General features: G+C 36.9%; 1 protein-coding gene across 1 annotated transcript in view; it reads left to right on the top strand.

Moving 5' to 3' along the window:
* ABI3BP (ABI family member 3 binding protein) overlaps positions 1-25,834 on the top strand; it is a 263,592-nt gene that overhangs the window by 96,956 nt on the left and 140,802 nt on the right. Inside the window, exons 5-6 of the mRNA XM_027103558.1 lie at positions 17,856-18,037; positions 18,593-18,648. Coding sequence (XP_026959359.1) covers positions 17,856-18,037; positions 18,593-18,648 — 238 coding nt within the window. The remainder of the gene's footprint in view (positions 1-17,855; positions 18,038-18,592; positions 18,649-25,834) is intronic.

Below are 25,834 nucleotides of genomic sequence, written 5' to 3'. Positions count from 1 at the left end.
AGAAATGTAGGTCAAGGAAAAGCACAGTGGGAAATGAAGCTACCATCTTCTTTGGCAGAACAAAATAAGAAAAACCTAAGTTTATTTTTAAATTACTGCCATTCATCCATCCAGCATATGTAGTTGGCATTGTCTATGTGCTGGGCACTGTATAAATGCTGAACCATGATTCTAAACTGGGTATAAGATGATATTTGCTTTTCATAAGTATTTACTACAGTAGCTTCAAAATTCAAAACTTGGGGCTTCCCTGGTGGTGCAGTGGTTGAGAATCTGCCTGCCAATGCAGGGGACACGGGTTCGAGCCCTGGTCTGGGAAGATCCCACATGCCGCGGAGCAACTAGGCCCGTGAGCCACGCTACTGAGCCTGCGCGTCTGGAGCCTGTGCTCCGCAACAAGAGAGGCCGCGACAAGTGAGAGGCCCGTGCACCGCGATGAAGAGTGGCCCCCGCTCGCTGCAACTAGAGAAAGCCCTCGCACAGAAACGAAGACCCAACACAACCAAAAATTAAAAAAAAAAAAAAAACAAAAACAAAAAAAAAACAAACAAAATTCAAAACTTTGCATCTGACAATCAAAATTTTCAAGCTTCAACCAAGGAGTTTTTATTTTAGAAGATTTTTTTTTAATTTTAAATACTCAAAGTGACTTAAATGTTTAAGATTTGTTTCATTACTTTTTTACATAAAAAACTTTGTTATTGAGGAATAATTTAAACCTAGTAAAATGCACAGATCTTAGGTGTACAATTTAATCAATTACAAAAAAAGGTGTGTAACCATGTACTGTACACCCCATCAAGACATAAAACATTTTCATTACTCCAGAAAGTACTAGAGTTGGCCACTCTAGAATTCCATATAAACAGAATCATAAAGTATGTTCTCTTTTTGTGTCTATCTTATTTATTCAGCATGTTTTTTGAGATTCATTCATGACATTGCAAGTATAAATAGTTCATTCCTTTTTTATTCCTGAGTAGTATTCCATTATGTGAATATTTCAGAATTTATTGATCCATTTTCTTGACGGTGGACACCTGAATTGTGTCTTGTTTTTTGGTTATTTTGAATATAAATTTTATAAACATTTTTGTATAAGACTCTTGTAGATATATCTTTTAATTTCTCTTAGATCAATACCTAAAAGTAGAATTGCTATGTCACAGGAAAGATGTATATTTGATTTTTTTTGGCCTAATTTTTCCATTTAAATTCCCACAAGCAGTATCTGGTTGCTCCACATCTGCACCAGCATTTTGTGTCATCAACATTTTTCATTTTAGCTATTCTAGTGTAGTCATATCTCATTACCATTTTAATATGTATTTCCCTTGTACTAAAGATATCGAAAACATTTTCATGTACTTTTTTTGCTTTATATCTATTTTTTATAGTGCTTTATTTCTTTTTATTTGTCTTAATTGAACAGAAAAGAAAGAGCTTTAAAATGTTTGTAAGTTCTCAGAAGTACCTTTCATATGACTTTGATTAAGAAGTCTAAACTAAGAAAGAAAAAAATTAAATTTTCTTTCACATGTCCATAGTTCTGAAGGAAGAAATTCTTGGAAAAAGTATGTAGAAGATATGCCAAAACTAAATTTTTTGAAAAGTAATTTTGAGCTGTTTCAAAGAATCTGAACTATTCCTTATTTCAACCACTACTAAACCCATAACTTACTTTGTTTGGAAATGGACTCTTGAAAGAACTTTCTTTCTTGTGATAACTTCAGTTTCTAATGGGTTCACAGGGTGCCAGTGCTGAGAAAACAAACACTTAAGGGTTGCTTTCTTTTCCTTTTTTTAGTCTCTTACTAAGAAAGAAAGAAGGAAAACAAAGAAGGGAGGGGAGGGGATGGGCAGGAAGGGTAGAAGGGAAGGATGGAGACCTGATACTCTTGTAACAAAATGTAGCTGATTTTAATGGTTACTCAACTTGCTTGATATATCCATGAGGTTCAGTAACTTGCAAATTCATATAGCAGGATTTGGATACGATTTCCTCCCCTGTCCTCAAGCCTTTTCTTCAATTTCACTTGGTTCTGCTGACCCCTCCATGAAACGACTTATCTGATGATTGATTCTAATTGATAGAGGTTGCCACGGTTTGACAGCACAAGGAGATAATGAATATGAAGAAGGTAGAGGAACAGTTGCCCGGATAGAGTTAGAATTTTATCCAAGGCAATTGACTTGAAGGCCCCAAGCTACTCAGACAATGTGTATACCTCACCCTCTCATCCCCTTGCCCATACACCCTGGCTCTGCTCTTCTCATCAAATAGATGGAGTCATGCCCATCAAATCACAATATTTAAAATAAATAATTCTACCTAGAATGAAGTTTTTTAAAAGATTCAATAATAACATGTCAAGATGCTTGCCAAGTTTCAAACGTGAGTATGTGGGAGGATCAAAGTATCCTTGACAGAAATAGGGAATTGTTAGGACATGACTAAAGGGGAAGAATTAAATGGTAATGACAAAAAGAAGCATTTGGAGTCCTTGTGAATTTTATTTACCCATCCCTCCTTTCTCCCTAGTTAGAACAGTTAATAAAGAGCTGACATTTGAGAAAAAATAATAGTCCTTATTTAAAAGCTCTGGAAATACTGTACATGTTATAAGCACCCAAATAAATCCACCAGAACAACTCAATTGGTGTACTTAGATGCAGAATTGGAGAAATCCACCCTCATATGATTAGGTAGATGGTATTGTTTAGAATTTAGATTAATCCAGTAGGTTAGAGTAAGCAATAATAGTTACAGGGAATGATTCCTCCTTGAAAATTAGAAGATTAGTACAGCTCAAGTTTTCCTTCAGGAGCATATTCTGACAAAACTGTTGGAATCTGAATGCCCTTGGCTTGCTACAGGAACATCAACTGATGTCATTTTAATCCATTTAACTCTAATATTTGGCACTATGTGTAAAGTCTCTGTTTTTTTTTAAAACAGAATCATTTCACATTGGTTTGTATAGCATCGTTTAGTAATTTGCATATTACTATGCAAGTGCAAGTTATTGGAAAGGTTTCTTTACATTATACTTTGACTTTTTTTACATTTTATTTATTTATTCATTTTTGGCTGTGTTGGATCTTCGTTTCTGTGTGAGGGCTTTCTCTAGTTGTGGCGAGCGGGGGCCACTCTTCATTGCGGTGCGCAGGCCTCTCACTGTCGCGGCCTCTCTTGTTGCGGAGCACAAGCTCCAGACGCGCAGGCTCAGTTGTTGTGGCTCATGGGTCTAGTTGCTCCGCGGCATGTGGGATCTTCCCAGACCAGGGCTCGAACCCGTGTCCCCTGTATTGGCAGGCAGACTCTCAACCACTGCACCACCAGGGAAGCCCCTATACTTTGACTTTTGACTTTATATATCAAAGCTCTCGTGTGGTGAGTTTCTAATGAGAAAACCTCTGTTTTCTGTTTTATTTGTTTTAAGCTTCGAAACATTAATGAGTCACTTTATCCTTGGTTGTATGTTTCCATTCCTATTTGCATAGGGTCCATATGGTTCTCCCATGTTTTTAGAGCCTTTTCTGAGTTCACATTCTTTGGAGAGTAGATGTACCTAATTTACAGTTTTTATTCTTAATGGGCTTTGAAAGGAAGAATGTACATGTTTGTCCTCAATATATCTAAGGTCAAAAGAAAGCTTTCCAGATTGGCCCAGATGAAGAGTTAAAACCACAATTTATTTCACCATTAATAGCATATTTTTTCCTTCGCATGTTTCCAGCTTGTTAAAGTGTTCAAGATTGCCTTAGTTCTCACTCCTTTGCCAACTTATTAAAGCTTTATGATTCTTTTAGAATTTTCTTTTCACATTTTCTAACACGTTCACATTGTACTTACTTGCTCTTAATGTACAGTGAGGGCCCTCCTTTTTGGCTGGTCCCGGGCTGACTCTTGCCTTTTTTTTTTTTCTTTATCCCAAGTTGTTAAGAAGTGAACATTTTTGATGTCTGGAAATTCTCACTTGATTTAGCCCAATGCCTTGTTACCCATTTGTCTTGCCATGTAAATTTTAAGCTCTGTGAGGATAGGGACCATGGGTATCTTAATCCACCATTGTTTCCTCAGTCCCCGGGCCAGCATCTGGCACATAGTAGGCCTTCAGTAAATTTATACTGAATGAATAAACAGTAAAATGTTAGCATTTTCACTTTTATGCCTTACCATTACTTCAGACGTAGAACAAAATTGAACTCATACTTTTCTCTTGAAATATCAGTTCCCCTATTACTTTCTGAAGTATCATAATTCTTTCACTCTCCATAATTTGAAACTTCATGAATTTTTAAATTCTTCATTTCCTATAGGTATTGAGGCTCTGAGTTACATTGGTTTTGCCTTTGAGAAGTACCCATATTAGTATCTTTATCTTCTGCTTCTCCATTTCCATGTCAATGATTCCAATCCAGACACTCCTTACCTTACCCTGCATCCTGGGAATAGCATCCTGGCTACTGACCCTGACTCTTTTCGTATCCCAATCCATCCTGGTTTCTGCAATACTGAAGAAAATTTAGGCTATTTGCCGTCAGCTCACTGTTTCTTCATCCCACATTTAGTTTTAACTCTCTTCTGTTCTTACCAAGGAACATGTTTCTGACTTCAGACAGTGCTCATCATCTGGTCGCTTCCATATTCCATAAGCCTTTGATCTTTTACATTTGCCTCTTTACTGATATTGGTGCCCTGCCTCTTGCTTACAAACATGCTCAAGATTTCCCTACTCCCAAACAACATCTTCTGTTGACTGTGTTATATCTTCTAAGCTACTTTTCAGACTCTTCTCTTAATTCCAAAACTTATCAGATTAATGTGCTCTCATATTCTTGACTTCTCTACCACACTCACAGTCTTTATTCTCTTTCACTGGCTTCGGTCCTCTTTTTACCATTCCACTGAAACTTCTCTTGGTGATCTAGCAATTAATTGCTAGATCCAGTAGAGTTTTCTCAGTTCTTATCCTTTTAAACCTCTTTGTGGGAATTTTGGCCATCCTCCCATTCTTGAATTCTTTCTTCCTTTGAAATTTTTATTTCGATTTTCCTCTTACCCTCTTCCTCTTATGTGTTGCTTACTTGTTGTCCTGTCTCTCAAATGTGGAATAGAGATATATCCTTGGATGTCCACCTATGTATCCTCCTTATCTCAGCTATAAGCCATGTCTCTATCACCTCTATATAGAACAGTGATTCTCAAAGTTTGACATACTTGCAAATCATGTGGGAGATATTGAACTTTGACGTACTTGCAAATCATGTGGGAGATATTGTTAAAATGTGGGTTCTGATTCCACAGTCCTTAGGAATAGCCTGAGATTGTGCATTTCTAAAACCTCCCAGGAATTTCTGACGTTGCTGTTCTACAAGCAATAGCAGGAGTGGTATAAGGATGTAAATGACTTCCAATGCTAAACCTCTGACCTTGACCCAATTCCAAAGTTCTAAGAGTGTATTTTTAGTTGTCTGTAGAATATTTTCATTAGGATGACCAGGTAACAGTGTTCAGCACCTCAAACTCAAACTAAATCAATGTTGTCTATACTACTAAAAAAACCTCCTTTTCCATCTCTTTAACTTCCCTCTTCTCAAGCTTGAATATTGAGTTTTGATTTTTATTTACACTTCCCTTGTCACCCATATCCCATAAGGAGTCTAGTCTCATCAATTTAACTTTGATCTGTTCCTTTTTTCCCCTTCATTCTATTCCTTCCATGTTTCACTCCTTTGTTATCTCATATCTGGACTACAGCAAAGTGAGATTCCTCCCTCCAGTTTTTCTCTGATTATTCTACTGCTGATAAATCTAACTTCCTTCATTACTGCTGATAAATCTAACTTCCTTCATTACTGCTGATAAATCTAACTTCCTTCATTACTGCTCAACTTTATTTACCTGTTGATTCTGTTGAAGAATCTTCCCCAGGTTCCCACTGGCTGGTTAAAAAAAAAAAAAAAAAAAAAAGGTCATAGATTCTCTCCAAGAATCTATCTCAAGGAATCTTTGAGTCATCCTCCTGACATGGGGTTTAAATCTGGCCTATTCTGCTTTCCCTGGATCTGGGTAGGATTTCCTGCTCTAAATCTACCGCCGAGGTGGGGTTTACAAGGTAGCCTTTTTACAAATTCAGGCTTCAGGGTGCCATGCCCAGCCACCCTCAGGTGCTTTGCTTTTCATCCTGCCTTGTTTAGTCATATGCAAATGTACACCTGCCTCTTTCCCTATTCTGTGAGTTCATTTTTTAATTTATGCCCAGCGTCTTACTTGTCTTGCATCACACTTTACAACAGTAGTTCTCAACAAATGCATGAATGAATAGGCAAGTGGAATGTCCAAAACTAGCTTTAAAAATCATCTAACTAGTCCATTCAGCCCTTGAACCTCCTCTGAAACATCTCGCAAACAGACGTCAGTCACAGTGAGTATCTCCAGGGATGGTACATAGCATGATTGCTCGGGGTATAAATTCTGGTCAGACTGACCTAAGTTCAGACTTCTGCTCTGTTAGCTGAGTGACCTTGGACAGGTTACTTAAATGCTTTAAGCCTTGATTTTCTCATCTGTAAAATGGGAGTAATAACAGTAATATCTCATAGTGTTGTCAGAATTAAATGAGATGACACATGTAAAATGTGAGTATGTTCACTGGCATGCAATGAATACTCAAGAAATGATACTGAGGCGTGAGGAGTTTGGGGGTACACAAAAAGAAGTCCAGGAAGCCTGTAGGAACAGAGAGCAGCTCCAAGCTCCCAGCCAGCCAGGAAACAGGACCTTGGAGCCATAGCCAGTAGAAACTGGATTCTGCCAACAACCTTAATGAGTTAAGAAGCAGGTTCTTCCCAAGAGCCTCTAGTTACCTGGCCAGGTATCACACCTCTACCCTCGGGACTGAAAGCTTAGAGTCTTAACCACAGGACCATCAGGGAATTCCCCAGAATCCCCCACTTCTTACCACCTCTGCCACCCTCGTCCAAGCCACCATCATCTCAGGTTTATCCACTGAGAGGGACTGCAACATCCCAAAGCAAGGAACCCACTTAGCAACTGGATCTTAGATTCTGAGTACTAGGAAATCTGGCAGAGACCATCTTCATCAAATGAATCAAGTAAACAAAGTTAACATCACAAGGAATGCAACAAATTGAAATTGTGCACCCCCCAATAGGATGCAACAGGAAGAACACGGCATCATTTGCATGATACTCCTGCCAAAGTGCATCACTTGAGACTTGTGACTTGCGCGAGTGACACCTCCAGTCGAATCCTGTGGGATGTATTTCATTTTCCATGTGGATAAGAATTATCAAAGCAAAAACTACACTGGACAGAGTTATAGAGCCGTGTGGCTGACAGGGTCTTGGTGCTCCGACCAAGTGTCAGGCCTGAGCCTCTGAGGTGGGAGAGCCGAGTTCAGGACATTGGTCCACCAGAGACCTACTGGTCCCAGGTAATACCAGTCAGTGAGAAATCTCCCAGAGATCTCCATGTCAACGCTAAGACCTAGCCCCACTCAATGACCAGCAAGCTCCAGTGCTGGACAAGCCATGCCAAACAACTAGCAAGACAGAAACACAGCCCCACCCATTAGCAGAGAGGCTGCCTAAAATCATAATAAGTTCACAGACACTGCAAAACACACCACCGGACATGGTCCTGCCCACCAGAAAGACAAGATCCAGCTCTCATCCACCAGAACACAGGCACCAGTCCCCTCCACCAGGAAGCTTACACAACCCACTGAACTAACCTTACCCACGGGGGGTAGACAGCAAAAACAACGGGAACTACAAACGTACAGCCTGCAAAAAGGAGACCTCAAATGCAATAAGTTAAGCAAAATGAGAAGACAGAGAAACCATAGCAGATGAAGGAGCAAGGTAAAAAACCCCAGACCAAACAAATGAAGAGGAAATAGGCAGTCTACCTGAAAAAGAATTCAGAGTAATGATAGTAAAAATGATCCAAAATCTTGGAAATAGAATGGAGAAAATCCAAGAAACGTTTAACAAGGACCTAGAAGAACTAAAGAACAAACAAACAATGATGAACAACACAATAAATGAAATTAAAAATCCTCTAGAAGGAATCAATAGCAGAATAACTGAGGCAGAAGAACGGATAAGTGACCTGGAAGATAAAATGGTAGAAAAAACTATCACAGAGAAGAATAAAGAAAAAAGAATGAAAACAATTGAGGACAGTCTCAGAGACCTCTGGAACAACATTAAATGCACCAACTTTCGAATTGTAGGGGTCCCAGAAGAAGAAGAGAAAGAGAAAGGGACTAAGAAAATATTTGAAGAGGTCATAGTTGAAAACTTCCCTAATATGGGAAAGGAAATAGTCAGGTCCAGGAAGCACAGAGAGTCCCATACAGGATAAATCCAAGGAGAAACACGCCAAGACACATATTAATCACACTGTCAAAAATTAAATACAAAGAAAAAATATTGAAAGCAGCAAGGGAAAATCAACAATTAACATACAAGGGAATCCCCATAAGGTTAACAGCTGATCTTTCAGCAGAAACTCTGCAAGGAGAAGAGTGTGGCAGGACATATTTAAAGTGATGAAAGGGAAAAACCTACAAGCAAGATTACTCTACCCAGCAAGGATCTCATTCAGATTTGATGGAGAAATTAAAACCTTTAGAGATAAGCAAAAGTTAAGAGAACTCAGCACCACCAAACCAGCTTTACAACAAATGCTAAAGGAACTTCTCTAGGGAGGAAACACAAGAGAAGGAAAAGACCCACAATAACAAACCCAAAACAATTAAGAAAATGGGAATAGGAACATACATATTGATAATTACCTTAAATGTAAATGGATTAAATGCTCCAACCAAATGACAGACTGGCTGAATGGATAAAAAAACAAGACCTGTATATATGCTGTCTACAAGAGACCCACTTCAGACCTAGGGACACATAAGACTGAAAGTGAGCGGATGGAAAAAGATATTCCATGCGAATGGAAATCACAAGCAAGCGGGAGTAGCAATTCTCATATCACACAAAATGGAGTAAAATAAAAACTAGTACAAGAGAAAAAGAAAGACACTACATAATGATCAAGGGATCAGCCAAAGAAGAAGATATAACAATTGTAAATATTTATGCACCCAGTGTAGGAGCACTTCAGTACACAAGGCACATGTTAGCAGCCATAAAAGGGGAAATCGACAGTAACACAATAATAGTAGGGGACTTTAACACCCCACTTTCACCAATGGACAGATCATCCAAAATGAAAATAAGGAAACACAAGCTTTAAATGACACATTAAACAAGATGGACTTAATTGATATTTATAGGACATTCCATCCAAAAACAACAGAATACACTTTCTTCTCAAGTGCTCATGGAATCTTCTCCAGGATAGATCATATCTTGGGTAACAAATCAAGCCTTGGTAAATTTAAGAAAGTTGAAATCGTATCAAGTGTCTTTTATGACCACAACTCTATAAGACTAGATATCAATTATAGGAAAACTAAAAAATACAAACACATGGAGGCTATACGATACACTACTTAATAAGCAAGAGATCACTGAAGAAATCAAAGAGGAAATCAAAAATATCTAGAAACAAATGACAATGAAAACACAACTACCCAAAACGTATGGGATGCAGCAAAAGCAGTTCTAAGAGGGAGGTTTATAGCAATGCAACCCTACCTCAAGAAACAAGAAACATCTCAAATAAACAACCTTACTTTACACCTAAAGCAACTAGAGAAAGAAGAACAAAAATACCCAAAGTTAGCAGAAGGAAAGAAATCATAAAAATCAGATCAGAAATAAATGAAAAAGAAATGAAGGAAACGATAGCAAAGATCAGTAAAACTAAAAGCTGGTTCTTTGAGAAGATAAACAAAATTGATAAACCATTAGCCAGATTCATCAAGAAAAAAGGGAGAAGACTCAACAGAATTAGAAATGAAAAAGGAGAATTAACAAGTGACACTGCAGAAATACAAAGGATCATGAGAGATTACTACAAGCAACTATATGCTAATAAAATGGACAACCTGGAAGAAATGGACAAATTCTTAAAAAGCACAACCTTCCAAGACTTAACCAGGAAGAAATAGAAAGTGTAAACAGACCAATCACAAGCCCTGAGATTGAAATTGTGATTCAAAATCTTCCAACAAACAAAAGCCCCAGACCAAATGGCTTCACAGGCAAATTCTATCAAACATTTAGAGAAGAGGTAACAGCTATCTTTCTCAAATTCTCCCAAAATACAGCAGAGGGAGGAATACGTCCAAACCCATTGTACAAGACCACCATCAACCTGACACCAAAACCAGACAATGATGTCAGAAAGAAAGAAAACTACAGGCTAATATCACTGATGAACATGGATGCAAAAATCCTCAACAAAATACTAGCAAACAGAATTCAACGGCCATTAAAAAGATCATACACCATGATCAAGTGGAGTTTATCCCAGGAATGCAAGGATTCTTCAATATACGCAAATCAATCAATGTGATACACCGTATTAACAAATTGAAGAATAAAAACCATATGATCATCTCAATAGATGCAGAAAAAGCTTTTGACAAAATTCAGCACCGATTTATGATAAAAACCCTTCAGAAAGTGGGCTTAGAGGGAACTCTCAACATAATAAAGGGCATATATGACAAACCCATAGCCAACATTGTTCTCAGTGGTAAAAAGCTGAAATCATTTCCACTCAGATCAGGAGCAAGACAAGGTTGCCTACTCTCACCACTATTATTCAACATAGTTTTGGAAGTTTTAGCCACAGCAATCAGAGAAGAAAAAGAAACAAAAGGAATCCAAATCAGAAAGAAGAGGTAAAACTGTCACTGTTTGCAGATGACATGATACTATAGAGAGTCCTAAAGATGCTACCAGAAAATGAATTTGGTAGAGTAGCAGGATACAAAATTAATGCACAGAAATCTCTTGCATTCCTATACAGTAATGATGAAAAATCTGGAAGAGAAATTAAGGAAACACTCCCATTTACCATTGCAACAAAAAGAATAAATTACCTAGGAATAAACCTACCAAGGAGACAAAAGACCTGTATGCAGGAAACTATAAAACACTGATGAAAGAAATTAAAAATGATACAAACAGATGGAGAGATATACCATGTTCTTGGATTGGAAGAATCAGCATTGTGAAAATGACTCTACTACCCAAAGCAATCTACAGATTCAATGCAATCCCTATCAAACTACCAATGGCATTTTTCACAGAACTAGAACAAAAAATTGCACATTTCATATGGAAACACAAAAGACCCCGAATAGCCAAAGCAATCTCGAGAAAGAAAAACGGAGCTGGAGAAATCAGGCTCCCAGACTTCAGACGATACTATAAAGCTACAGTAATCAAGACAGGATGGAAGTAGCACAAAAACAGAAATATAGATCAGTGGAACAGGATAGAAAGCCCAGAGATAAACCCACACACATACAGTCACCTTATCTTTTATAAAGGAGGCAAGAATATACAATGGAGAAAAGACAGCCTCTTCAGTAAGTGGTGTGGGAAAACTGGACAGTTACATGTAAAAGAATGAAGTTAGAACACTCCCTAACACCATACACAAAAATAAAATCAAAATGGATTGAAGACCTAAATGGAAGGCCAGACACTATAAAACTCTTAGAGGAAAACATAGGCAGAACACTCTATGACATAAATCACAGCAAGATCCTTTTTGACCCACCTCCTAGAGATAGGGAAATAAAAACAAAAATAAACAACTGGGACCTAATGAAACTTAAAAGCTTTTGCACAGCAAAGGAAACCATAAACGAGACGAAAAGACAACCGTCAAAATGGGAGAAAATATTTGCAAATTAAGGAACTGACAAGGGATTAACCTCCAAATTATACAAGCAGCTCATGCAGCTCAATATCAAAAATAAAACCCCAATCAAAAAATGGGCAGAAGACCTATATAGACAGTCCTCCAAAGAAGATATACAGATTGCCAATAAACACATGAAAGGTTGCTCAACATCACTAGTCGTTAGTGAAATGAAAATCAAAACTACAATGAGGTTTCACCTCACAGCAGTCAGAATGGACATCATCAAAAAGTCTACAAACAATAAAAGCTGGAGAGCGTGTGGAGAAAAGGGAACCCTCTTGCACTGTTGGTGGGGATGTAAATTGATACAGCTACCATGGAGAACAGTATGGAGGTTCCTTAAAAATCTAAAAATAGAGCTACCATACGACCCAGCAGTCCCACTACTGGACACATACCCTGAGAAAACCGTAATTCAAAAAGAGTGATGTTAACCCTGAGAAAAGCATAATTCAAAAAGAGTCATGTACCACAATGTTCATTGCAGCTCTATTTACAATAGCCAGGACATGGAAGCAATCTAAGCATCCATCAGCAGATGAATGGATAAAGAAGATGTGGCACATATATACAATGGAATATAACTCAGCCATAAAAGGAAATGAAATTGAATTATTTGTAGTTAGGTATATGGACCTAGAGACTGTCATACAGAGTGAAGTAAGTCAGAGAAAAACAAATACCGTATCCTAAACCATATATATGGAATCTAAAAAAAAAAAAGTGGTTCTGAAGAACCTAGGGGCAGGACAGGAATAAAGATGCAGATGTAGCGAATGGATTTGAGGACACAGGGAGGGGGAAGGGTAAGCTGGGACGAAGTAAGAGAGTGGCATGGACATATATACACTACCAAATGTAAAATTGATAGCTAGTGGGAAGTAGCCGCATAGCACAGGGAGATCAGCTCGGTGTTTTGTGACCACATAGAGGGGTGGGGTAGGGAGGTTGGGAGGGAGACGCAAGCGGGAAGGGTTATGGGGATATATGTATACGTATAGCTGATTTAATTTGTTATACAGCAGAAAGTAATGTAGTATTGTAAAGCAGTTATACTCCCATAAAGATGTTTAAAAGAAAAAAAAGAAATGATACTGAGTTTGCTGCTAGTCTTGTTAGTTTTGATATTAGTTATTTTATGTGATAATTGCCACTTCAGGCACGCTGTTCCATTTTAGATACCGCTAAAATCACTAGAAACTTCTTTCTCTTGAGCTTAAACAGGCCAGCAGTGAGTGATAAAAAGATTTTGGAAATGGTTTACCAGCTTGAAAATTATTCTAAGAGTCCAGAGATAGTAAGAACCCAAACTGGGCCTTTAAGTGTTACTTAGTAGTAGAGGCAAGACAAGTGCAAGAGGTATCACTCAGGGAAATATAACTGGACTTGAAAACTGATTGGACACAGGGAGAAGGAATGTGAAGACAACAGGAATAGGAACAGATTTGGAAAAAAAGAGTAGATTTTAAAGTAGTTACGAAGTTTACAGATGATTAAATCATTGGATTTGACCATGATGTTTTACTGTACTAACAGGTCAGACACCAGACTGCAAAGAGATTTAGACATTATGAGTGGTAAGAAAACAGAAGAAAATAGATTAATTTTGAGAAATCTTGTGTTAAAAGGTAATGGCAGGAATAAGAAGTATTAGTTTTAGTTTTGCTTTGATATAGTGGAAAATAGTTCAACAACTTTTTGACTCAGAGGAAGGTCCTTGAAGAATCAAGAGAAAGGATGCAGAGTAGGTGGAATAAGAAAATGGAATAAAATTACCAAGACACTTATTTTTTAGAAGAAGGGAGAACCCTGGAATTGGAGAGGGGCAAGGAGAGAGTGAAGGGGGAGAGAGAGACTTTGAGAGGAAGGGAGTGAGGGCAGATTTTATATCAGCAGTCACAGTCTCAGCAAGGCAAGAAGCAAGGATATTGACAACGGGGGGCGTCAGGAAGTGTCCTTTGATGTGAAGAGAGCAAAAAAAATGTGTGATGTGTGGAATAGATGTTCTAGGAAATATAGTAATTAATCACATAGAAATAAAAGAATTGCTGAAAAAAGTATAGAAAGTCCCACAGCTGGCCAACCATGTGCATCAGTCCAGGCTAGTTTGTGAAAGGACTAAATTTATTGACACTATTCAATTTCTCCACTTGGCAGAATTCAATGCCATTTACATCATAAATTTTATTTATGGGATTTCTGCCTCTAGGGTTGCTAGCCTGTGTTATGCCTCTGTATTTTATTAGAATTGAATGTCTAATTTGTAGCTAGAATAAAATTTTAGAAACAGAAAGGATTCAAAGATTGTCTAATCCAACCCCTCTTTTTCAAAGTAGAAATTTGATATATAAGTGGGCAAAGAGACCCTCCTGAGGGCATGCTACTAGTTTGCAGCTGGCAGATATCCACGCCAAGCCACTATCTGCCTTCTCCATTACATTTGGAGGAGCTATGGTATTTTTTAAGTTATAATAACGATTATTGTCAGTTTGAGACTCTTGGGATCTGATCCAAGCACAGAATATCACCAGTTGAACCAAACACTGCCCTCAACAGTTGCTTACCACTTAATTAGGATGTGAGATATCCTTGTTTCTAAAATCCAAATTGCTAGTCAGGCTTTGCAGAGGTCTGCTCTGATGACATTCACTGGCTGTTACCTCCGTCTTTAGTAGACTTGTTGCCTCTCTATGCACTTGTGTCCAAATTTAATTAACCACAGAAAAAAAGTGCAATCAACATTTGATCCTGGATGTCCTCAGACAATATTGGGAAGTCTGTGATTATGTGAAAGCCTTAAGTAATGCTAAAAGAACTTCTGATTCCTTTTACTTCTCTTCCATTCTGGGTCATTTTACCTTGTTTTTGCATCTCCTTTTGCTGAGCCCTGCAGTAGATAGTCCAATGCAACACAGAAGGTATTAGCTTATGAGTCAGAAAACAGCCATTTGCCTGGTTCTGTCACTGATTCTCAGGCTTTAGGCACTTCTTGGCCTCTCTCTTCTATAATAATTCTTGCTGTGCTCATTTCAGAATTTATTGTGTGGATACATGGAAATACATTTAAAAATCCTAAGCCCTCTGCAAATGTACCATGTAGACATTTATTGAACTCTCCTTCCATTTGCATTGATTCTATAAGAATGCTGAGGTTTGGTAAATGAACTCTTATGCAACAACATATTGCAAAATATAATTGTAGACCTAATGGCTTAAATCAGAATATTTTGGTGATCGAGTCATTGGCCATTTAGAGCAACTATAATTTTAGAATGACCCTATGAGCACCTAAGTATCCATTCTGTTTGTTCCACAACATATATGGAGTACATACTCTGTGCTAGGTTGTACAGTATTATCATCATAAGGCCTATATTTTGCTTTAAAATCAAGAAAATAGACTTCACCACTTTATAGCTAAGTAGCCTCGTTTACTGTCTCTTTTAAAAATTTAGAACTTGCCTATATTATACAAGTATCAATTAAGCCAATGTTGGTGAGGGTAACCTAACCGAAGCCGAGGAGAAGGCCTAGCTGCCTGTACTTTTATTTTTCCTGACCAAGTTGGTACAAGAGAGGTTAGTTAGAAAGCTTTGTGATCAAAATAGAAAAAAATTTACAGGCTAGATTTTTTTCAACAAAGTCTTAGAACATGTCTGTCTCATTCCTAGGAAGAGGATATAAAATCAAACTTCCTGGGAATCCTGGAATCTGGCCTCTGGTAGTTCTGTTAGCATTGCCCCACACCCCTACCAGATCATGCAAGCAGTTCAGGACTTCAGAAATGTATCCAAACTAGAGGCACATAACTCTGGAGGCCCATCTGGTCTGATTTTAGTTTCTCTGCACTTCCCTGAAGTCCTGTAATAGCCAGGGCACGGGAAAAACGACAGAAATTCTGTTCGACGTACTTGTCAACAAATGTGTTTCATAAACTACTGTTGATGGTTCAACTCACGGGACACAGAGCATTCGTATTCTGTAACATTTGTTCCCAGTAGCAGTTAGTGTTCTGGCTGGAACAGCCTCCTTCACTCGTTCTGTTTTTCGTGACTTTGGAATGGAGTATGGAGCCCAGAGAGCTGCTTTTACGAGGAAGACGCAAGCTAATGAATGATTTCGAACATTTCAGTAATTTGTGACTAGTAAGAAAGTAGGCTGAATGTACGAATACATCCCTTTTCTGTACTTAAGAAACTATAACCCCCTTGCTGACTTCATGGGCGTGCAACCAGTACGGTCACACAGGTTCCCCACTTAGAAGGGCCCATGCTTGGTTTAATGCTCTGTTGTCAGCGTCTTAAAAGTCTTAATCATTTTTGAATAAGGGGCTCCATGTTTTCATTTTGCTGTGAACTCCACAAATTGTGTAGCCAGTCCTGGCCCTTGTTTCCAAAGATTCTGGGTGGTTTTTTTTTGTATCAAGAGCTTGTGCCTGGCACTTAAAGAGGACACGATAAACATTTTTAGCATGAGTAAATGAGGGATTTTAGGGCTCTAAATAAAAGCAATTGACCTGAGTCTTAGGGTGAGGAGTGGGGGAGAGGTACTAAATTTTTGAGAGAAAATTTAGAATGTAAAAAAAGAGTCTAAAATAGTATAACAAGCATGTATGTTTCCATTGTTAGTACATGACAATTATTATTTTATTTTATTCTATTTACTTAAAATGTTTATTTAAGAATAAAAAGCAAATAAAGTTTATCAGTTGGCCCCATCTCTAGTCTCATGTATTTCCCTACTTGCTCACTGGGAGCCAAAGCACTACCATAAATGTTGTATCCTTCCAGTATTTCTTGTCCCTTTACACTGCCAGGAATGATATACGGTAACATATTTTGTGTGAGTGTTTTAATCTTTGTGCAAATGGTGTGAAACTACATGCATCATTTTGCTATTTTCATTCAATATTTTGTTTGTAAAATTTAGCCGTATTGATACACGTAGCCCTAGTTCATTCATTCTCATTGCTGTATCCAGTAGCAATGCAATTTCCTTTCCTGACCTGCTTCCCCACTTTGTGAGACTGTTTAGAGCAGAGCCAGAGGAGTTTTTCCTGCTTTTCTGGTTCTGCCACTAGTAAAAATCACTAGCTGGATGACATTGGGCGAGTTAAGAGATCTTTCTGAAACATGGTTTTCACATTTGTAAAGTAGGATTAATGATTTCTACCACTTAAGATGTTTTTGTGACAATTAAATGAGATAATATATATAAAACCTACCATGTGTTAAAGATAATATATATAAACCTACCATGAGATAATATATATAAAACCTACCATGTGCAAAAAAAATAGTGAGGATTATTAGTACCTTGTGATATATATGTCTGAATATTATGAAGCCCTAAGCAAATATGTAACAGTGATCTTGCATTTGCATTGTTCGATTTTTCTCATTGTACTCTCAGCCTGACTATTGGTGTTGATGCTTTTTTTAATAGTAAGAAAATTTCACCCTTGAAATAAAGTCCTGGATGCATTAGAGTGCATCAGGTTCCTCTCTTACAAAATTGAACGGTATTACCTCTAATGTGCCTTCTATGGTGTTAAACGATATTACCTCTAATGTACCTTCCATGGGCTTAAACCCATACAGTTATGAAATTATAATATTAAATATTTATAAAAATATGCCTATGTTCTTCTCTATGCATAATTAGAAAAAAAATGAATGTCTAGTGTTTTCCAACTTTCAATTTGGAAAGTATCAGATAATAGAATTGAGAGATCTGGAATTCTGTTAGACCATGACTGTGCTGTTACCTAGTCCCCTAACTTGCAATTAGAAATTAAAAACTTAAGCACGCACGGAGAAACTGTTTTTATGTTCTCTGAAAATTAAAAAAAATCTAAACAGAAGCCAATGTGAAATCTTGAGAGTAGGTGGGAGTCTATGGTGTATTAAGAAACTGGAAGTACATTCTGAATCTCCCTGTGGTTTTATAGCATATTTTGGTTATTCAACAGATTTTATACAATTCGCTATAGAGAAAAGGATAAGGAAAAGAAATGGATTTTTCAACTCTGTCCGGCCACTGAAACAATTGTGGAAAATCTAAAGCCTGACACAGTTTATGAATTCGGAGTGAAAGACAATGTAGAAGGTGGAATTTGGAGTAAGATTTTTAATCACAAGACTATTGTTGGAAGTAAGTACCTAGAACTATTTAAGTGAGCTTTCTGTAATATTTTTTCCTAATTATCAAATTTTAAATTATTTTATTAGTTGTATAATAGGAAATGAGTTAATTCTCATTATCCATATTTATGAAAATACAAAAGTAAACAGAATTTGAGCATTGATATTTCAGAATCTTTTTTATAGTGAGTGTTTTTTTAAAAAAATGGTAAACTAATATTAGACAGTAGCAATCGTTGATAACAATTTAGTTGGCCATTGTCATATTTTAAATCAATCTCTGACCTATGAACACTAACTGAGCCAAAAATCGATAACATGTACAAATGCTAAGTTAAAAAGCTGGGTCAGTGGAATTGAACGTGCAAAGACTTTATGGGGCTGGGCTTGCTTCCTATCATCCCTTGTTTCGAACATCATTGGAATCAGTGTTTGAAATGAGAGCAAATAAAATAATATGCCCAAGTTAGAGCAGAACTTGTAGTTGTCTTCATAATGACTAGTAAGAATTGATTTAGGGAAAAGAAGAATGAAAAGAATGTCATTTTCCTCTTGTTTTTGTCAGGTAAAAACAAAGTAAATGGGAAAATCCAAAGTACCTATGACCAAGTCCACACAGTGGTATGTACCAGCTTATTTTCAAGAATGTTCTTTTAAAAATGTGTCTGCATTATACTTTCATTTAAATAAGGGAGTAGTCCTATTACGAGGTACTGAAGCTGGATTAACTGCCTAGCTATAGGGTTTTGGGTCAAGTACATAATGTTTTAGGAATTAGTTTCTTTCTCAGAAAATGGAGGTGGAAGCATGAAACCAGATTATCTCTAATTTGTTTAAAGCTCTAAAATTCTGATATTCTGTATAGTTATCTAGTATTTCAGTATTCCAGGTATTTTGAGATTATTCTTATTATCTTCTGTCCTGTGGGTTGTTTTTTACTATAACATGTTTCAAGAGTGAATAAGTACATGCACTACTTAACCCTGCGATTGTTCAAATCTTTCCTCTATTTTCTATCATTTCCTACTTAAAAGAGCCAACCCTTTTCAAAATGATGAAGCAACTGGTTTGGTTTTGTAACATGCCCAGCTTCTATTCAGTGCAGTAAATGTTTGTATATTTTATGGGCCCAGCATTTTCCCCGTCTAGAACTCTTTTCTCTCTCACCTTAGGAGCTCAGTCCCTTGTTCTCCTCTTTCCCTCCACTTTTCAAAATCTGTTCTCAGGAAGCATTATATCAGTTCCATACTACCTGTTATAAATGTAAGCCATTGTTAGAACCATCACAAAGACACTTGCCATTGAAATCACATGCCTAATTATAAAGTAAAGAACATTACGTCATAGAGCAGGTAGAGAAGGCACTTTGGTGAGAAGAGGGGAATTTGATGCTGGCTTTGGTCTATGTATTGGGAGTATCCAGCCAGGGAAATATTCTACAGTCAAGTGAACATGCAAAGACTCTATTCAGGGTTGCAAATTTGTTCTTTTCAATGTGTGCATGATGTATGTGGATAGATGGTTTTTTATGTCTATTGAATAGTCCACAGAATAACCCACTGTTCATGTAGCCCAGTGGGGGGAAAATGGTAGTACATACCTCAGTGAATAAAAATATGCAAGATTCTTTTCATTGACAGAAAATGGGTTTGGATAAAATAGAACTGAGAATTACTGCTGATAAAGGAAATGTTTCTTTGGTTTGAACTGGCAGAAAAGTGTGTATATTGGAAAATTATTGTCATGATTATTAAATTATTGTGACTGCCCAGGAAAGTATTTTGGTATATTTAAAATCAAAATATAAGAAAGGAGATTGTAGGTAAATTCTGAGGCCTGGATTGATTGATTCATTTATTTTCTTTCTCTCTTGCCTCCATCTCTTCTCTCTCTCTCTCTTTCTCTGTTTGGTTTTGACTATTTTTCTAATTATCTGATATTTAAAGATTTATAATGTATAAAAATGAGAAAAGAAAAATTAACAAAATTACCTATAACACTGCTAAATAAAGACCAGTAGAAAACCATTTATGGTCTACTGTTAAAACTTTAGAACATTGTATTTTTTTTCAAGCAAGTTTTCATTATAAAATTAAAATCATGCTATATGTGCAATTTTATATCTCATTCTTTTCACTTAGCCAAAATATGGCCTAGCATAGTTCATGTCATTAAGTACTTTTCATATACATAGTTTCAATTGCTGTGTATTACATAATCTAAGTACACTATCAGCTACTCAATCTGTTTCCAATTTGTAGGCATTTAATTTATTTCTAACAGTTTAATTATAAGTCATATTATGGTGAACATTTATGATCATAAATCTTTGTTCACATTTCTGATTGTTTCCTTAAAGTAGATGCTTAGAAGAGGAATTAACAGTTTAGAGTTTTAACATTTTTTCAAACTTTCTAATATGTTTGGTCAACTTTCTTTCCAGAAAGGTTTTACCAATTTACAATCTTATTGGCAATGGATCAGAGTTATCTTTCTGTAGTACCCTGATTTGCAACATTATGTATTTCCATCCCTAAAATTTTGGCTAGTATAATAGTATAAAATGGTTTTTAAATTTCTATTTCTGATTGCTGATAAAGCAGCACTTTCTTCACTTATTTATTAGCCACTTGTATTTTCCATTTAATGACCTTTAGTTTCAGTTCTTTGTTTATTGGGCATCTCATGTTTTTTTTTATTGAATAGTTTAAAGACTTTAAAGAGCAAAGACTCTTTGAGATATCATCTAGAAACATTATTTGCACATTCGTTATCAATTTTCTTTATGGGAATTTGTGAAATAGGCAAGTCTTAATTTGCTTAATCAACTTATTTGTCTTTTCCATTGTCATATCTCCAATTGCCTTATATTTTAGAAAGCCCTTCCCTATCTAGAGATCAGATAAATATTTCTCTCTTTTTCTTGTCTTATAAGTGGTTTGATTTTGTAGTAATTAAACTCTAACCTACGTGGATTTTATTTTGCTATATTATATGTAGTAAGTTCCTATATTGATGAGGTTATATATTTTCCCAAATAATTAACCAATTGGCTTAGCACCAAGTATTGAATTCTGCTGTTCCCTAAGGTCCCTTTGTCTTTGTCTCTCTTAAATCCAATCACAGGGAATAGAGTTGCTCTTCCATGCTCTTCTAGAACAATCCTCGCTGTTGTTGTGAGTGGTTTCCTAGGAAGCACATCTTATCTCCATCCTCTTGGCTGTCCTGCTTTATCTTACATGTGACTCGATGTCGTTTCTTTCATTCCTTCTTCTCAGCAATCACATCTCAATAATTTGTATTTCTTTTGGCAGAATATTTCATTTAGGGTGAGTTACTCAGCAAGATTGGGAAAGATGATTGACAGTTTATTTCCAAAAAATTTAATTTATTTTCCACATCATAAATAGCCATGGCAAGAAGGTCCAGTTAGAAACTTCCTGCACCTATGACACAGAGCCAGATATTTTATCACTTCAAGCTGTGAGGCAGATTACCCCAAACTCCAGCCAGCTCTAACGAGCTGTGCTCTGAAACTCTTGGGTATTTCCAAAGGAAAAGTCGAATTAACTGAAAAGATATTTTAAGGCTTCTCTGTGAGCCTTTCTTCATTGTTACCTTCTAGATAGCAGAAAAAATGTTTCCCAAACTGCCTTCTGTGCATTTGGGTAGCTCTGGAACATGGGAAAGTTGAAAAGGAACCAGCTGGGATAGACTTTGACCATCTTATATAATCATTTAGAATTGATTCTGAAAGTTGATTTGATACTTTAGAGGTATATTTTAATATTTTAAGTCGATATCAATCCAATGTTTACCCATCTCTTCTCTGAGACTGATCTTAGAAGGCAGTATTTCAAGAGATATGAAATTAATTCCAGAGTTTTAAGTAAAAGATACATTGAAAAATGTTTTTATTCATATATGCATGCTTATACCTAAAACTTAAATGCAGCAGAAACTCCTTCACACCTTCTGAAAAGAGATTGGAAATGTGAAAAACAATTTGAACATGCGGCGATCCATTTTTAACAGATAAATAATATTTAGATTAAAAATTTGAATGTTAAATACAGCCCCATCTTAAGCATCTTGTTACATTATATATTGTAATTCATGTATCTAAGCATGTGTTCTGCAGGCAAGTCCCAGTACACTTGTGCCAGAGGACACTTAGCAGGGGTCTCTTCTGATAGGTTAGTGCCTTCCTTCTACTGCTTGTTAAATACTTTCAATATCATCCCTGCCTACACCTCTAGAAAAATCAGAGAAAAGGTGTATGCATAAACAATAACGCTGATTCTTCCCGTATAAGTTGTATCACTTGAGATCCATGTAACTGCAGAAGAAAAAACAGATGATAATTTTGCTATTTTCTTCACGTTGAGAAGCAAGAACACTCTTTTTATCAAGGTGAAACCTAGTGTTTACTATTAGATTCTTCTAAAAAATTTTATTGGATTATAGTTGATTTACAATGTTGTGTTAGTTTCAGGTGTACAGCAAAGTGATTCAGTTATACATATATTCATTCTTTTTCAGATTCTTTTCTCATGTAGGTTATCACAGAATATTGAGTAGAGTTCCCTGTGCTATACAGTAGGTCCTTATTGGTTATCTATCTTATATATAGTAGTGTGTGTATGTTCATCCCAAGCTCCTGATTTATTCCTCCCCATCACATTTCCCCTTTGGTAACCATAAGTTTGTTTTCAATATCTGTAAGTCTTTCTGTTTTGTAAATAAGTTCATTAGGTTTGTTTTTTTTTTAAAGTGTAAACTGTTTTTTGTTTTTTTAAAAAATTTATTTATTTATTTTTGGCTGTGTTGGGTCTTCGTTTCTGTGCGAGGGCTTTCTCTAGTTGCGGCGAGCATGGGCCACTCTTCATCGCGGTGCACGGGCCTCTCACTGTCGCAGCCTCTCTTGTTGCGGAGCACAGGCTCCAGACGCGCAGGCTCAGTTGTTGTGGCTCACGGGCCTAGTTGCTCCGTGGCATGTGGGATCTTCCCAGACCAGGGCTCGAACCTGTGTCCCCTGCATTGGCAGGCAGACTCTCAACCACTGTGCCACCAGGGAAGCCCCATTAGGTTTTATTATATAAAAAAATAAAGGAATGATGTCTAAAAGGACCTAACTTTAATACATTCTCTCTATATTTTAAAAACACTTAGTTATCTAACTAGTTCACTAACCAAACAATAAATTTTTGAAGTATGTAGCATTTATTAACAGATATTTTAAAATATAAGTTTAATTATTTAATTAATCCAAATCTCCTTAGAATAAGTGTTCCCCTAAAATATGACATCTATTTTCACCCTTCCATTTTTTTTCCATCAGAGATCCACCCACCTTTTTAAAAAGCCATTTCAGTCATTGGCAGAAAGAGAAGTGGTACCAATTTTTAAAGTGTAACAGTTAGCAGATGAGTGAATAGGGAAAAATACAGTGTGGTCCCCACCCGCACCCTAAGATTGTATGCAGTGAGTACATCAGGTGTCCTTCCATTCTTAGCAATCATCGTCCTAAGCAGAAACTTGAAAATTTTATGTCTAGACCACTGATATCACCAAAGGTGTATGTCTGATTCCTCCCTAGCTGACTGGAAATATGGAGACTTTCGCAAGAAGGATGTTAGATTCACTTTTAGTCAGATGTTAGATTGAATCAGTATATTTCATAACTTTCATCAGGACGTCCAAAAAATGAATTAAAACCAGAATGTAACATGCCCAAGTTTTTCTCATGTTGTTTAGCTCTTGAGTCTAAAGAGCTGAAATTTGATTTTGAGCAACCCTTAGCCACTCCCCAAATGGACAGTTCCTCTTTATCTCAGGGCCTAAGAATAAAGTTAAATCTACAATGGATATGCTGCCGCCACAAAAATATCAAATGGACAAACCTGTAAAGAGTACCTTGCAAAGAACAGCACCCTGATGTTACCACTACTTTTATTAAAGCTAATTTTCAAAATATAATATCGGGAGGAAGGTAGTGTAATGCAGGGTGAATCCAAAGTCTTTCATGTGGCTACTGCTGCTGTGGTTATTTCTAGATGAGTGTAGGTTTTCCCTAACCAGAACTGGAAAGCAAGCTGGACTGGCCCTCAGGGGCATTGCCTTTTACCACTTCAGCATCCTCTCCCCATTGAATCTGACCAACTGGTTACTCAGCCACAGTGTCCCCAGAAAAATGGTAAAAATGATTTCCCTTAGCCAGTCACCCTGCTCAGGATATAGCACAACCTGGGTTCTTAAGGAATAGAATTTCTCAAAACTGAAAAAAATAATTAATCCCTTAAACGGTAGGAGGGAAATATGCTCACTTCTTGAATACAATAAACATTTAAAAAATAATTGCTGAAGGGTGGGATGAGAGCTGAGGAAGGAAGTGGTGATGGTGGTTTGCTGCAGGAATGGGGTCAGCAGGCAGCAGAGAAAAGAGAACCAGGGAGGAAATGGCCTAAGAAAGAAAACTGGTACCAGGGTGGTGTCCGTGGGGAGCAGTAGCACTGTGCTGAGACCACTCCAGCAAAACTGTCGCAGCATCTTGTGGGATGCGGGACTTTCACTACCTCGCTTCCCACCCCGACACCCGACACCAGCTACACTGAGACTTCTATACACGTTGATAGATGCTCATAACAGCAAACCTGTGAGTGTAAGGAAAGGTTACTGGTAACTTTATAAACAACATCATACATGAAACAGTTCAATTGAAATTGAGCTGTAATTGGTTACATACTGTTAACTTGGAAATTATCATAATATTTTATTATGTTTAGTAAGTCCAGGTTACAGATGTTTCCCTACATTTTTATAAAAAGACACAGGGAAAGAATTCATAGTGTGGATTTCTTACTGGGAATTTTAGAGGCTTCAGCATTAAACACTTTGGGCAGAAGGATTTTCCTGATGCCCTTGACCTAGAGATTATCATACTAAGTGAAGTGAGCCAGACAAAGACAAATATCCTATGATATCATTTATGTGTGGAATCTAAAAAAAAACGATGCAAATGAACTTCTATACAAAACAGAAATAGACCCACAGACATAGAACATAAATTTATGGTTACCAAAGCGGAAAGGGGAGGGGAGAGATAAATTAGGAGGTTGGAATTAACATATACATATTACTATGTATAAAATAGATAACCAACAAGGACCTGTAGCGCACAGGGAATTATACTCAATGTTATGTAATAACCTGTAAGGGAAAAGAATCTGAAAAAGAATATATATATATATATATATATACACATGTATATATGCACATATATGTATACAGTCTTATATATATATAATCTGAATCACTTTGCTGTACACCTAAAACTAACACAACATAAATCAACTATATTTCAACTAAAAAAAAAACCCTACTTACAGAGAGGGAGCTAGTACTTACTCATTAGTCTTGGCGCATCTTTGGATTGTAGATTGGGCAAGAGAATAATTATAGGTCTAGAAAGAACTTGATTCTGCAGCTAAATGGTTTCCTTGTTTTTTGGCAGCACACGCTGCCCATATAGTCATGTCATCATCTTAACAGAACACTGGTCTGTACCCATATAAGAACTCGAAGAGACACTGTGTTCCATTCATGCCAAGAGTGGAATATTTTCCACTTGTTTTTGTCAAAAACTTGCTTAAAACAAATCATCCACAGGGAAGGAAATAAGAATTGCAATAATGCCGTTCAAAAGCAATCAGCACATCAACCCATAGGCGTTTCTGCTATAACGTGATGTGTCTCTGAAAAACTTCACGCTCTGCCAAGTATACACTACATGGCAGGACTCACTGGG

Source organism: Aethalodelphis obliquidens, unplaced genomic scaffold (assembly GCF_003676395.1).
Source record: "Aethalodelphis obliquidens isolate GAN/ISIS:26980383/991018 unplaced genomic scaffold, ASM367639v1 scaffold1, whole genome shotgun sequence".
NCBI lineage: Eukaryota > Metazoa > Chordata > Mammalia > Artiodactyla > Delphinidae > Aethalodelphis > Aethalodelphis obliquidens.
Note: the sequence above shows the minus strand (reverse complement) of the source record. Positions and strands in the feature narration are given on the sequence as shown.